Here is a 14,095-nt window from a genome sequence, read left to right on the forward strand (position 1 = left end):
TTTTAATATCAGACCATTTATTTAGGGGCCTTATTACAGATTTAGGTGATTAACTTTTCAGATGAGAGTTATTCACCACTAACCAGGTATGAATTATCCTGAGTTATATTATCTGTTCCAGTGGCATTTAGGATATAGGGAAACTCTCTCAAACAAGGAGAAACTTCCAAACAGAATGAATTTTTAAGGAAGACCACTATAAGTTTTGAAAAAGCGACTTTAGTCTGGAGGGCCCAATGCCAGTGATAAGATGAACTGATTTCAGTACAGCCCTTTGTTAGTGAAGAACTTCTTGGTTTTACCCACGTTGAAGTTCGCTCCTGAAATTTGCTCTCCCCCTTTGAAACAAGAAGAGGCCTATTCTAGAGCCTTGACTGACTCACTGGTTTACATTAAAACAGTAGGAAAGCCAGCAGTCAATCCTACTCAACCTCAAAAAGCCAGGACTGCTGGGGAGGGATTTCAACCAGAAATATGTTAATAATTAAGAAAGCCAAAATGGCATGAGAAATGTAATTCTGAAAATTGCACACCGAGCATTTAGCCAAGTAAAAATCATGTACGTTGAAAGATTCAGCTATTGCTAATCCTTCTAAAGGAGGGAATGCAATGTAAATGGCAAGTGAATGGTTTATTCATAATATGTTGCTTAACCCATTACCCACTGCAAAATTCAGTAAGTACAATGAGACTTTATTCCTGGCAATTAGAATCAGTCAAAAGGCTGTCCAGAGCAAGAGGGTATATTTGTAGAAGACATTTTAAAAAATGGGACAGTGTGCAGGGCTACTCATTACCTCTGGTCCCTGAATCTCAAGGAGAGAGGCTCTGCAAGATGATTTTTCATCTTCTGTTTCCCCTTGGTGCTTATCTGTTACCCTTTGATCCAATCTTCTCCAGTGCAAATGGAGATGAAAGGAAGAAATCCGGAGAGTTTTTGTAATGCAAAGCACTGACATGTACAACATTAGCAAGAAGTTCTGATCACACCGCCTGGTGCTGACCTATATATTCTTTTAAGAATGCCAACACTGTTACTCCATAAAGAAAGACAAAGAGCCATGTTCCTTAATCTAATAAAGACCCCCCCCTTTTTTTTTTTAGTTTAAAGCAAGTCAAGAGTGTTTCATTGACCCTGTGCAATTAGAGAAAATTAACTGCCACTGAACAGATAGTCAATCTAAAGCCATAGATTCAAGAAAAGACACTGCTCATCGGTGCTGCTCTCTCACGAAAGGACTAATTAGTTGTTGAAACCATTGACATTTCCTTATCATTAAGACAGGGCTGGCCACTCAGAGACTTTCCCTATTTGTGGTTCTACTTGAACATGCACTTTAATAACAAATGAAGCAGGAAACAGATGCCAGATCATAAATTCACCTGGAGAAGTGCAGCTGTCAGGACCACCATGTTTTTTGTCACACAGTGAAAGCCTACAGACAAACCCTTCCTTTTAACCATTCACTGGACCAATATTTTGGCATGTTTGTCTTTCTCCATGAACCTCTAATGGTTGGTTACCATTTCTGATTGCTCACAACCATAAAGGATTTTGAAGTCTAAATTTAGTGGTAGAAAAAGCTTTCCTTGAGCTGTTTTTTTTTTTAAATGGGAAACTGACTGTTCTGTGTGGTATCAGCAGCCACCTAGAAGGACATTTGTGTCCAACACAATCACATTTATTGTCCGTTTGTTATACTTATCTGGGAAATGTTCATTGTTTCGGCATCTTATATAGTTACTGCACATTTTGGGACTGCAGTCAATATTTCTAATTAAAAGTCAATTTGGCCACTACAGCTACAATTTCATAAATTAAATCAGATAATGAATTGTGGCTCTGAGATAGGAACAACTAAGTGTTTTGAATTTGATGTGAAAAACAATTGCACTGGTTTCCTGACAGCGTAACTCCGTTTCCTTCTGATTGACACCAAGATGAGATCAGAATCAGGCTCCAGACTTGTTTTACCAATACAAACAGGCATGTAGGGCCAGATATTCAGTTAGGATAAATCAATACAATTCCATGAACTTCAATGGAATTTTACTGATTTACACAACTGGAGGACTTGGCCCAAAGACCATAGCATTTTCATATAAAGAAAAATATCTCCCCTTAAGCACCCCCGGGAACATTTCTCACCTAGCGATCAAAATCTAGAAACTTCATACAGAAAACACACTCACCTGCTTGTTACCATATGGATCATATACATTTAATAAAACAAACGCTGCGTAGGGCACCTGCTGTATTGACAGACATGTTTTTTTTCCTCCTGATTGATTACCTGGCTGGGTGGGGTGGGGGATGAGAGATGTTGTGGAGGGGAGGGAGAGAGGAAGGGAACACTGATATAATGTTAACACGAGATCACAGCATCTACAAAGGATGACGCTCCAGACACATTTCCTACCGAAATGACCGAAACGTTCACCCTTCCAGGTATTAACAAAAGATTTGTGACAATGAGTAAAAGATGCAACCTCAAGACAGCATGTTCACGGTGCATTTTTTAAAAAAAACACAAAGACAACAGGAAAAAAGAGGAAGGAAGACCATACCTTTCACTACCTTATCCAGATAGTGAGCTTGGGAGATAAAAGACAGGACATTTAAGGTAGGATTGAATAAGTGCAGTACAGCTTATTATGAGATTGTGCAGGTGCAAAGAAAGGCACAGGAAAGTTTGCTATGATATTAAAAGAAAAAAACTTTTATTGTGTGGAGAGGAGAAAGAAAAGGTGGAACAAAACTATTCTCAATCAAAGAACTGAGGAAGGCTGTGTTCAATCATCCATTTAGTCTGGTTGCAGGGATTCAATAAGCTGAGCAAGAGAAACAGGAAGGTAAAAATAAATGGCAGAACATTGTAAGGTTCTGATCGCTTGGAACAACCCACCTCTGCGATAGGATAAACAGCATCTTTCTAAAATTCTTCCACCTTGCCTAACAGTATCACATTTTCTTAACAAAGATGTCTTGTTCCCCTGTGGAACTATTGGAATTGGAAAGTCTTTTACTTTTGGATCTCCTTAATGGTAACATATTGCATTTATACAGTCCAAGATCTCAAATTGCTTTCGAAAATTAAACTAACCTCACAACAGCTCTGCAAGGAAGGTAAATATTAATACACCCATTGTAAGGAAAGATAAAGTGAAGTACAGAGACGTTGTGGAGGCACACAGGACAGTCGTGTGCCCAGTTCTCACTGTAAGTCAAAAGAAGTCGAGTGCCTTTGAAAATGGCTACCTAATCGGTCTGCCCAAGGTCACAGAAGAAGTCAGTGGCAGAGGCAAAAATAGAACCCAGAAGTCATGCCTTGCAGCTCTCTGCTCTAGCCAGCAGACCACACTACTTCTCTTAACATCATTTGATCTCTGTTAAAAAAGATGCTTGAGGGAATTTTCTGCTTTTCTCTCTTTTGCTCCCTCTCTCAAACACTTTGCTCCCACAACTGTTGTTAAGTAAGAGCTGTTTCATGTTATTTTTCCAGTTCCAGCACTATTCCTAAGCTCCCTGTGATCTTGCTCTCAGAGGAGTCCTTGCACCCTAAGGGGGAGTTTCTCATTTCAGATCGGTTCATGGAGACCACCCAAGCAGAGGGTCACAAACCTTTAGCAGAATTTCTTTCCCCCACCCTTTGAATCTAGAGTCCTGTGAGTCTAATGGGTTAGTTGAAGCACAAGCCCACTTTTGTACTGAGCTAAGAGGGCCTTAATTCCCAGAGTTAGACACCAATGGACTGTCGTTCACAAATCACTCCCACATAGAAGGACTGAATACATGCAGCACAGCTTTGCTACAAGCCCGGATGGCTGCAGAAGTCCAGGAATGGGCGATTCTGGTTTAAAAATTCAGAGCAGCCCAACATACAAAACCTCGGCCAAAGTTTTGCTTCACAGCTGAAATTTACAGATGTGAAAATGTTTACAGAGGAAAAAAATTGAGGGAGTTGCCAGGCCAGCTATATCAATTATTTGCAGATGTTACCTTTTAACTTAGATGGTTTGAAGAACAATGCAGCCTCATATGAGTATATCTTGTATGTGGCCCCAAACTTATGCCACACTAGTAGATTCACATATAAATATTTCTCCCTGTACTCCTATTGTTCCCATGTACATGTTGTGTCATTGGATCACTTGTGGGCATTCCTTTGGAAAGGTGCAAAGGAAATCTGTACAACGGGCATGCAGAATGAGCTTAGGAAATAAAAGGGTTTTGGAGCAATGGGTGCTCTAATATACTATGTGGCCTGCTCCTGTTCTACCTCTCACCCGAGTAAATCAGGTACAGCTTCAATGAAGTCACTGGAGTTAAAATGGTCTAACATAAACGTAAGTGAGAGGGCAGAATGCAGCCCTTATGTGCTTAGCAAGTGGAGATAACATGAGTTTATGCCATAGTGATACTGACAAAGGCTGTGTCAGCCCTTGAAGCTGCCCCATGTTTGGCATCCAATACCAATTACAATTCCCCGCCTCATCTGGGGCCAGCCTGTGTTTAAAGCTGATGCAGAAAGCGTGTTGGAATGAGGCATCAAACACACTTGTGCAGTGGGTGCTGACCATGGTTTGATCCTCTCCACGGAAAACACCAAACTGTGTTCAGTTGTGAGACTGGTTGTCATACACAGCTCAGTTTCTACTGGAGATAGGGCCAAATACTCTAGCATGCTCAGACATCTGAAAACCTATAGTTCTGGTCTGATAGTAGCTTAGAACTTTTACCCCAAAGAGAAGAGAATCCTGGCTTAATGTGTCTTGTTTGGATTCCAGCTGGTCAAGTAGAAACTGAGAGGCACTGATTACAGCCCAGACTGTTCAGAGTGCGTGTGATTGTTTATGCAAAAGCACTGGGGCTGCATTGTGTACGTTCCTTAGTTCTTGTTTTAAGAATTCAGAGTACATAAATTAAGCAATTCTGCAGGATTTAAAGATTCCTGCAGTTAAATAATCAACTTTATGTTCCACCCTCTTGCCTCAATGAAGGAAAGTTGCTGAATTAGGATGATGAACACAAGCTTCTGCATCAATTTCCTGGTTGGGAATTAACTGAGGTTACGCTAATGAAATCTCAGAACGTGAGCAATCAAGCTACTATACTTGGTAATGTAACTCTTTGTATGAGCAAACAAAATTAATCCACTGAGATCACAGTTCCCTGGTAGCATGAGAAAGTGCTTCCTACTTATTCCTTCCCAGTAAATGAGAAAATAAAAGGAGTTCTTACTCTCATATGTGCTCAACAGGAAATGGAAGGAGAAACTTCCTTTACTTGTATCATCCATTTCTACCACTGTTACCTGCACACATGGCAATATTATTAAAGAATTACTTCAGCAATGGGGTTTTATGCTTCTCATTGCTAACGCAGGCTGGGCAACGACATAGACATATAAGGGATTACTGTCAACAGAACAAGTTGCCATGCAGGGAAATTACACAAGGACAACGGGAATGCTTACCACACACTTAATGTAATTCCAAGTCAATGTCCTTTCATCTGTGCCAATATTACTAGCTTATTACTCCTTCACACGCCATTCAGTTTCCTTGGATATTTATGACTTTGTCAAATCTCCTTTACATTCTATACAATTACCAATGAATATTCTGTAGGAAATATGGTTTACAGCTTCAGAGGCATGAGTCTATGTACAAATTTGTTGTTAAACCACAGTGTCTGGGGGGAAGGCGGAGGGGAAAGGAAACTGAATTACATCTGCACTCAAAATAAGGGATGGTTCCTAAAGCCCAGACAGCACTGCAATGGGAATGTAGTACTGTATGAAAGTACAGTGGGTGCCATTAAAATCTCGATGCTTGCTGCATTGCAGTGTTTGCCTTTGCCATGATAATGTAGACTCCCTATTCCAAGAATGAGGAGTGCTGCAAACAATACGGTCACTTTAATTAGTGTGAAAGGTAAAACCTGTTTGAAAGCAATCTTGGTCTGTCAGCTGCAGCCTGAAATATCACACACTTTCTTTGTATTACTACGAAGAAATTTATATTTTGTTTTTGCATCAGCATTAATAGAATAAGATCCACTGTATGAACTGGCAAAAAGAAAAGGAGTACTTGTGGCACCTTAGAGACTAACCAATTTATTTGAGCATGAGGAAAGTGAGCTGTAGCTCACGAAAGCTCATGCTCAAATAAATTGGTTAGTCTCTAAGGTGCCACAAGTACTCCTTTTCTTTTTGCGAATACAGACTAACACGGCTGTTCCTCTGAAACCTGTATGAACTGGGTACTCTTGTGTATGAATACAGCCCAAATTAAATTGTCCTCTGGATTTAGGACATTTCCCTAAATGTAAGTATTTTCCCCAAGGATAATGATGAATTTTTTTTGCTATCCATCACCTCAAAGTCTACAGTTTGGTGAACACAGTGTTGTAAATAGAACTATGAAACAATATTACGTAACCACAGTTCCCCAATTAACACATGGTTGCTTTCCTTTCAGTTTAAAGTCATTTGTGAGAGGGATTTTCACCCACTGTTAATGGGAAGAGCTGAAAGCTGTTAGGCATGTGGAAGAGAAAACAGAATGTAATTTCTAATGAGTCGTGGGGAGTTTTTGAGTGCCAGACATTATTCTTTAGGAATGTCTGTGAAAACCATAATGTGGTAGAGGGACATTAGCCAGAACTGAGCCACAAACATGGTTTGTTGCATTATCCTATTGCTGGAATTAAAGTATTTGTGATTATGCTTCAGTTATTAACTATCTTTGCATGTGTGAATGGTGCCCAGGCTGATAACTTGGATGCTTAGCTATGTTGACAAATGAATGTAAGAATAACTGATAAAAAACAGAGGGCCAAATTCTGCACTTGGTGACACTAGTGTAAATCTGGAGTGACTCCTTGGGCATCAGCTGAGCTACGCCAGATCCACTCTGGTGTCACTGAGACCCATTAGTGAATCTAAGTGTAGGCTGGATACTACTAATGTTAGCAGTTGTGTGACTTGGACAGGTTGTGTAGGCAACTCCACTGAACTGGGATCAAATGGGCAAAGTTGTGATACTCAGAAGAAAAGGCAAGGTGCAGCAGGGAGTAAACTTAACTCAGATGAAGAGGCAGCGTAAATCTGAACCATGTTATTAATGAGCATACAGATGTCTTAAGGCAGGGACAGTGCCACTCTCTATAATGTTAAGCAGATTGATGGTACGTTATAAATAATAGTGATCTGTGCACCACAAGTTCAGCGCTTAAGGTAACTGCCAGGTGCATTAGATGTACGAAGATGGTGAGAAAGAAAAGGGAGATGCCTAGAGAGACAGCAAGGCAGAGAGAGAATTAGCAAGACAGCTTTGAAAATCAGCGAGAAATTTTCTGAATATAATTCTCCGTGTCACTGTGCAAATAATGGCGTGAGTCAGGGTAAAAGAAACTTAAAATAGGCTGCATGTTTCTGAATAAGCTGATATCACAGTACAGAGGAGTCTTGGAGGTCAACGAAAAGACCTTTTACAAGAGTCAATTTTTGAAGCATCTAGGTAAGGTTTGACAGCTTGTGTCTGACAGATCAAACACTATATATGTATATTTCACTTCTGATAGTAAAATATATATATCTAACCGGGTCATCACCAAATGAAAGGACATTTTGTCTTGTTCCCAGATGAAAATGTATGATGTCAGAACTTGAAATCCAAGAACAAAGGTGCTCATGCTACACTAAATCACATAGATTCAATTAAGCATGCTTCTTTTCTCCCCCATCCTCTCCCTGTTCCTCAATTATTCTTTTAAAATTATTTTCCCCCTACCAATAGTGCAGTGCTCTCCATTCCAGCCCGGGCTGCATTCACACTTGCCATCCCGACATGTCCCATGCTCATTGCAGCGTGGGTGACACGCCCGCTGATCACAGGCTGCGCCCATCCATCCCTCCTCGCAGCGGCAGGTGCCTCCGACACAGATGCCGTGCCCTCCGCAATCCGCTGCACAAATCTCTGTGGGAGAGGAAAAAAGAGAGAGGGTGGGGTCGGGGGAGAAATCCAGAATGTTATTGTTAACAAAGCAGCCACACTTCACTACCTCGCCTTACGGGGAATGAAAGGAATTCCTGCCGCTCATAACACTAATCCTTTCTGACAATAAGAATCTAATAAATAGATTAGAAAAAAGAGACGGACATGGATTGCAGAGGTCTGCTGCGATTGATCCTCCTCTTTGCTTTCAAATTCTATCACACTCCTCAAGCTTTTGTGCTGACCACATCCAAAGGGAAAGGCTCTTCCAACAAACGGAACAAAAGTCAAATTTAATTAAAAACTGGTTAAGTGTGAAAACAATGCACTGATAAATCACCAATGATAAAGTTAAGTGCTGGCAAAGTTTATTTGCAGCTTGTTATCCCATGATGCAGGAGCTGAGATTCATTAAATCACCTCTTTTAGTTTTGGTTAACGTTAATAAAGAACATTTTTATTAGGTTTTCTCTGTGGGTGAAGCCAGGACTCTGTTTTACCGCTCCCTCATTAAAAATCCTCTTCCGGGCACTGAGGGGCCTATACTCTTACCTGATGAGATTTATGGTCTGATGCTTGCAGGGCTGCTATGTGTCCTCAACTCTCCCTGATGTCACTGGAAGCTGAGGATGCTCAATACCTTGGCACTCGTCTCCTGGCAGGATCAGACCCTGCAGGCCTTATCTGTAGATGTGCTAGGTGCCCACAGATCTCTGGTGAGACTGTGGGGTGCTTGGCATCGCTGAAAATCTGGCCCTAAAATCCTAAAACCTGGCCCTTTCATCTACATCTTATTTTATTATTGGTCTGGAGAAAAACGGCTGGAGGGGACCAGATATCCATGACACAGATGGTAAGTGCCTATTTCTGCTGTTATCATTGGACACTGGCTCACAGGAAAACAAACCCCAAAGTGGCGTTACGCAGCAAATGAAATGACATGCCTCCATTGCTGCTTCACTGGACTCCAGACTGGTCAGCTGACTTCTTCCCTTCGATCTGTGTAACACAAACCTAACGACACTCTCTCCCTTTCAAGCCACATGTGAGTTCAAACACCTTGACTTCTTCTCAGACTAATGACTCCCTCTACTCCCTGGCAGTTCCGCACAGCACATATGAACGGGGCCGAATCTGCCCAGCAGTTCAGTATTTAATCCCCCTTAGCTGCCGTCCGTTTCTAGGGACACGACTCTCTCTGCTATAACCCTCACGGGGGGGGGGGGGGGAGGAGAGGAAGGAGGGCATAGGGAGAGGGGACAGGAACATTTTTCCTTTCAGTGCGCCTGTACAGAGCTGGGCAGAATTCTAGCCAAGTACTCGACAGGCAGGGCAGTGGTGAATGCACCAGCTAGCAGGCCACAGCTGAGTGGGGAAGGATCAGCTTGCTTGGGGTGTTAAGAGGCCCCCACAGCCCTAAGCATGTATGCTGCTAGCAGGCACGAGGAACTGTGCATGACACTCTCATGTTAAGGTGCAGTAAGGTGCTCTACGGAGCACATTTCCCTCCCACTCCTCACGCCATCCTGTTATGTCCCACCAGCGTGGCTAAGGAGCCCAGAATGGCTTCAGTCTCTCCCCTTTTGTGTGTCTCAGTATATTAGGGGCAGGATTTAGTCCTAGAAGTTTGTGGGTGAAGAAGGGGTTGGTATCAGATGAAACATTTGCTTCAGGTCACTGACTGCACATAAAAAATTCAGGACTACTCAGCCTGCATTAACATCACACCTGACTGAAATTCACCCTTATGTAAGCTTGCCTTAGTCTTTTTCTAATTAATATGGCCAGTGACAGGGATCTTCAGATATACAGAGACTTTGAGGTGCTTCTGCTATGCTTGGTGGGGCTGCTGAGTTCATTTTGATTTGGAGAGGGAGATTTGGTGTGTCCATAAAGCCAGTCAGCAGGGGTTTTACGACCTTACAATTAAATGGACCCTTTCCTTCAAGGCACTCAAAGCTCTTTACAAAGAGTAATTACTGTAAGAAATAATAATACCTAGCCCTTGTAGAACACACCTCATTCACAAAGTGCCTTACAAACTTTCTAGCTGCTTGCCACATACTACAATTTATGTGTTTGCAATTGTAAGAACATAAGTATATAAGAACAACCATACTGGGTTAGACCAATGGTCCATCAAGCCCACTATTCTGTCTTCTGAAAGCGGCCAGTGCCAGATGCTTCAGAGGAAATGAACAGAGCAGAGCAATTTATCAAGTGATCCACCTTGGATTTCCAATTTTGGTTGGATGTATTCCTGAAGATTTCATCACGTGACATAATTTTTAATTAAATATTAAATCTTTAATTCCTGGAGACTCCAGGCCAATCCTAGAGGGTTGGAAACCCACGATCCATCCCTTCTCCTCCAGCCAATTCCCTTCATTTCTGTCCTTGAACTCTTTCTGCTGAATCATGCAGCATTCAATTTTTAATAATGTACTTGGACTACCATTTTCAGAAGCACTGAAGTGACTCATGACCTTAAGTGCCATTTTCAAAAGTGTCTTAGGGACAGATTTTCAGAAGTATTTAGGAGCCTAACGATGCAGGTAGGTGGCTAGTGGTGCTTAGGTGCTTTTGAAAACCCCACCAGGAGCCTATCTGTATCTGTAGGTGCCTAAATATCTTTAAAATCTGGCCCTCAGGAGTCAATGGAACACAGGCTCCAAAGTGCCAAAGGCCCAGATTTTTAAAGGTTTGTAGGTTCCTGAGTCACTTGTGTTTTTGAAAGTTTTACCCTTTGTTTCTGGAATTAACAAATTGATTCTCTCAACTCTCATGTGGGATTGTGAGTATTGTCACGCCACAGTGCACACTGGGAAAACGAGGCACAGACCAGTTAAGTGATGCCCCTCAGATCAGTAGGATAGCTGGGAACAGAACCCAGCAATCCTTATTTCCTGCCCGCTGCTCTAATCAGCAGACTACACAGTCACGGAACTAGGCCTATTGGGGTATCATGTGATTGCATTCGATGTTCAAATTAACTCATGTAGGAGTCAAGCTGAGCACCTGCACTGAAAAAAAGTTGGCTCTCTTTGGCTGACCTGTGAGACGATAAGTCTGGGAGAAAATAAAGTAAACAGAGTAAAAACTAAACACTTTATGGCAAAGACCCCGTAACCAGAGGAGAAGAAATGCCTTGAGATTGAAGAAGTTCAAGACTTTTTGCATTTAAGTCCAGGGCTCCGTGTGCTGCCCCCACCACGAGCACCAGACAATGGAACCTAGGGGTGGGAGGAGCAGTGCCTGCGGGCGAGAGCAGCGCACAGAGCCGCCTGGCCCCCCAAACTAGGAGCCAGATCTGCTCACCGCTTCAGGGGCTCAGTGTGAAGCCAAGTCAGGCAGGAAACATACCTTAGCCCCACTGTGCCACTGACTGGGAGGCACTCGAGGTAAGCCCATGCCCCAACCCCCTGCCCCAGCCCTGAGTCCCCTGCCCCCCTCCTGTACCCCAAACCTCTCATCCCTGTCCCCACCCCAGAGCCCACAACCCCAGCCAGAGCTCTCACCCCCCCATACCCCATACCCCAGCCCCCTGTCCCAGCCCAGAGCCCCCTCCCACACCCTGAACCCCTCACCCCAGCCCCACAAAAGAGCCCACACCTCCACCCCAGAGCCCATACCTCCTCCTGTACCCCAACCCCCTGCCTCAACCCGTAGCACGATCCTGCCCTCCAAACTCCTCGGCCTCAGCCCCAGCCTGGAGCCCCCGCCTGCACCCCAAACCCTTCATCCCTGGCCCCACCCCAGAGCCTGCACCCCCATTCCAGAGCCGGTACCCCCTCCCAGATTCTGAATCCCTCTGCCCCACCCCCTAGCCTGGAGCCCACTCCTGCACCCCAAACCCCTCATCCCCAGTCCCACCCCAGAGCCCGCACCCTGAACCGGAGCCCTCACCCCCTTCCGCACCCCAAATCCCTGCCCTAGCCTGGAGCCCCTTCCTGCACCCTGAACCCCTCATTTCTGGCCCCACGCTGGAGCCCACACCCCCAGTTAGAGCCTCCCCCCACCCCAACCCTCTGCGCTAGCCCAGGGAAAGTGAGTGAAGGTGGAGGAGAGTGAGCCACCGAGGGAGGGGGAATGTAGTGAGCAGGGGGCGGGGCCTCAGGGAAGTGGGGGGCTAGGGTGTTTGGTTTTGTGCAGTTAGAAAATTGGCAACCCTATCTGTACCTAGGCTCCCGATCTGTAAAAGGGGGACAACAGCATCTCCCTATCTCATAGAGGTGTTGTGAGGATAAAATCCATTAACAGGTTCAGAGACTCATAGACTTTAAAACCAGAAGGGACCATCATGATATTCTAGTCTAGCTTTCTTCACATTGCACCGACAGAACCTCACCCACCCTCTCCTGTTATAGGCCCATAACCTCTGGCTGAGTTACCAAAGCCCTCAAACCTTGATCTAAAGACTTCAAGTTACAGAGAATCCACCTTTACTCTAGTTCAAACTAGCAACTGACCCGTGCCCCATGCTGCAGAGGAAGGTTAGGTGCTCAAATGTTATGGTAATAGAAGGCCAGTTAAGTACCCAGAGAGAGAGAGAGAGAGAGAGAGAATGAGATATTCAGCATCTTATAGGATTGAGTCTTTTGTTACTGCAATGAGCTATATAAACATCCGCACAATAATACTTTGCACATATATTGAGCCTGCTATCCAAGCATCTCAAAACACTTTAACAAATGTTAGTGGGTTACAGTCTGATGACATTCCTTTGTGGGGTAAGTAGGCATCACCTTCATTTTCACAGACAAGGAAAATTGAGACAAAGAGAAGCTAAATGACTTGCACAGGGACATACAAGAAATCAGTGGCAGAGATGGAAAGAGAACCCAGATCTCCTGACATCCTACCCTGTTCTCTATCTACAAGACTGGGAGAAAGGAACCCTTAGCAGGTCATATTTCTACAGAAAAGCTGAGAAGAAATGAAAGTGGGGACAAAAGGAGGCTATTATGAATCCATCTTGAGAAACTGATAAGAGTTATTTAAATGTGTGAAACTAGGGTAGTGAAGTGGCACTACGCAAAGGGTAAATTCAGGTAAGTGTTAGGAAAAAGCTCCCAAAGGTGAATCTCTGGGGAATAAGTCTTCTGTGAAAACGGGTGGAAGCCCCATTGCTTGGGACATTGAAATCTCAACTGGAACATCCACTAGCCCTGTAGAGAACAACTCTGCAGGGGCATGCACTAGATGATCTGAAACTGTGATTCTGAACCTTTTCTACACCAGAACCTCCTTCTCCACAGCAGAAACCCTCCAATCTAGCTGGGATCTAGTCAGAGCTTCCTCCCTTTTAGCAACATGGCAAGGACAGGGTGGCTGTGACCTTCAGGTAGAGAACCCATGATCTAATAGAGCTTCTCCACCTCTAGTGTAAAAAAGCCAAATCCTCAAATGGTGTTGACCGCAATGGAATTTCTCTAGGTGAGAATTTGTCCCTAGATATCTAAGATTCTAGTCCCAAAGAGCCCTAAACAAAGAATCTCAGCTGACAATCTATATCAATACCTGTGGAAAAAAAGGTACTTCAGACAGTCACATTAATGTGTAATTTAATGATTCTTGACAAGGAGAACCAGGCATTTGCCAATCTAAATCTTCCATTTAACAGCCAGTTTAAAAATAGCTGTGAACTGTACAATTTAAATAGCCTTACAGCACACAGCTTACCACACATCAACTAGCCCTTTATAACCTGATCTTCTTGTGCTCACAGGTGTCTAATGGATGATTAAATAGCCAGAGTAGCTTTTATTTTTATGGTGGGCCTCAGAGACATGATCAAAGGGGATTTGAGATTAGGTTTTCTTTTAAATACAGGTCTTTGCAGGCAACTTGAAACAGGCAAGGCTAATTTACTGAAGAGGGCAGGTGAATTGTTACTTTATCATTTGGACCGAGCGATAGAATTTGCCATCTCCACTTTTAATCGGAGACACATTTTTTTTCAAGTTTCCCAATTCTGTTGTTAAAATTAGAGTGTGATTAGTTAACATGTGAGTCGTGTGAGTGAATCAGTAGAAGAAAAGCTTTTAATTCTCCTGTTATTGTATCCATAGGCTCTGGCCAGCTGCATTATGCT

The 14,095-nt window shown here is 43.4% G+C and overlaps 1 protein-coding gene across 1 annotated transcript in view; it reads right to left on the reverse strand.

Annotated features, from left to right (window-relative positions):
• TENM4 (teneurin transmembrane protein 4) overlaps positions 1 to 14,095 on the reverse strand; it is a 523,302-nt gene that overhangs the window by 132,907 nt on the left and 376,300 nt on the right. The window contains exon 14 of the mRNA XM_073335791.1: positions 7,798 to 7,983. Within this exon, the coding sequence (XP_073191892.1) occupies positions 7,798 to 7,983 (186 nt within the window). The remainder of the gene's footprint in view (positions 1 to 7,797; positions 7,984 to 14,095) is intronic.

This window comes from Lepidochelys kempii, chromosome 1 (genome assembly GCF_965140265.1).
Source record: "Lepidochelys kempii isolate rLepKem1 chromosome 1, rLepKem1.hap2, whole genome shotgun sequence".
Taxonomy (NCBI): Eukaryota; Metazoa; Chordata; order Testudines; family Cheloniidae; genus Lepidochelys; species Lepidochelys kempii.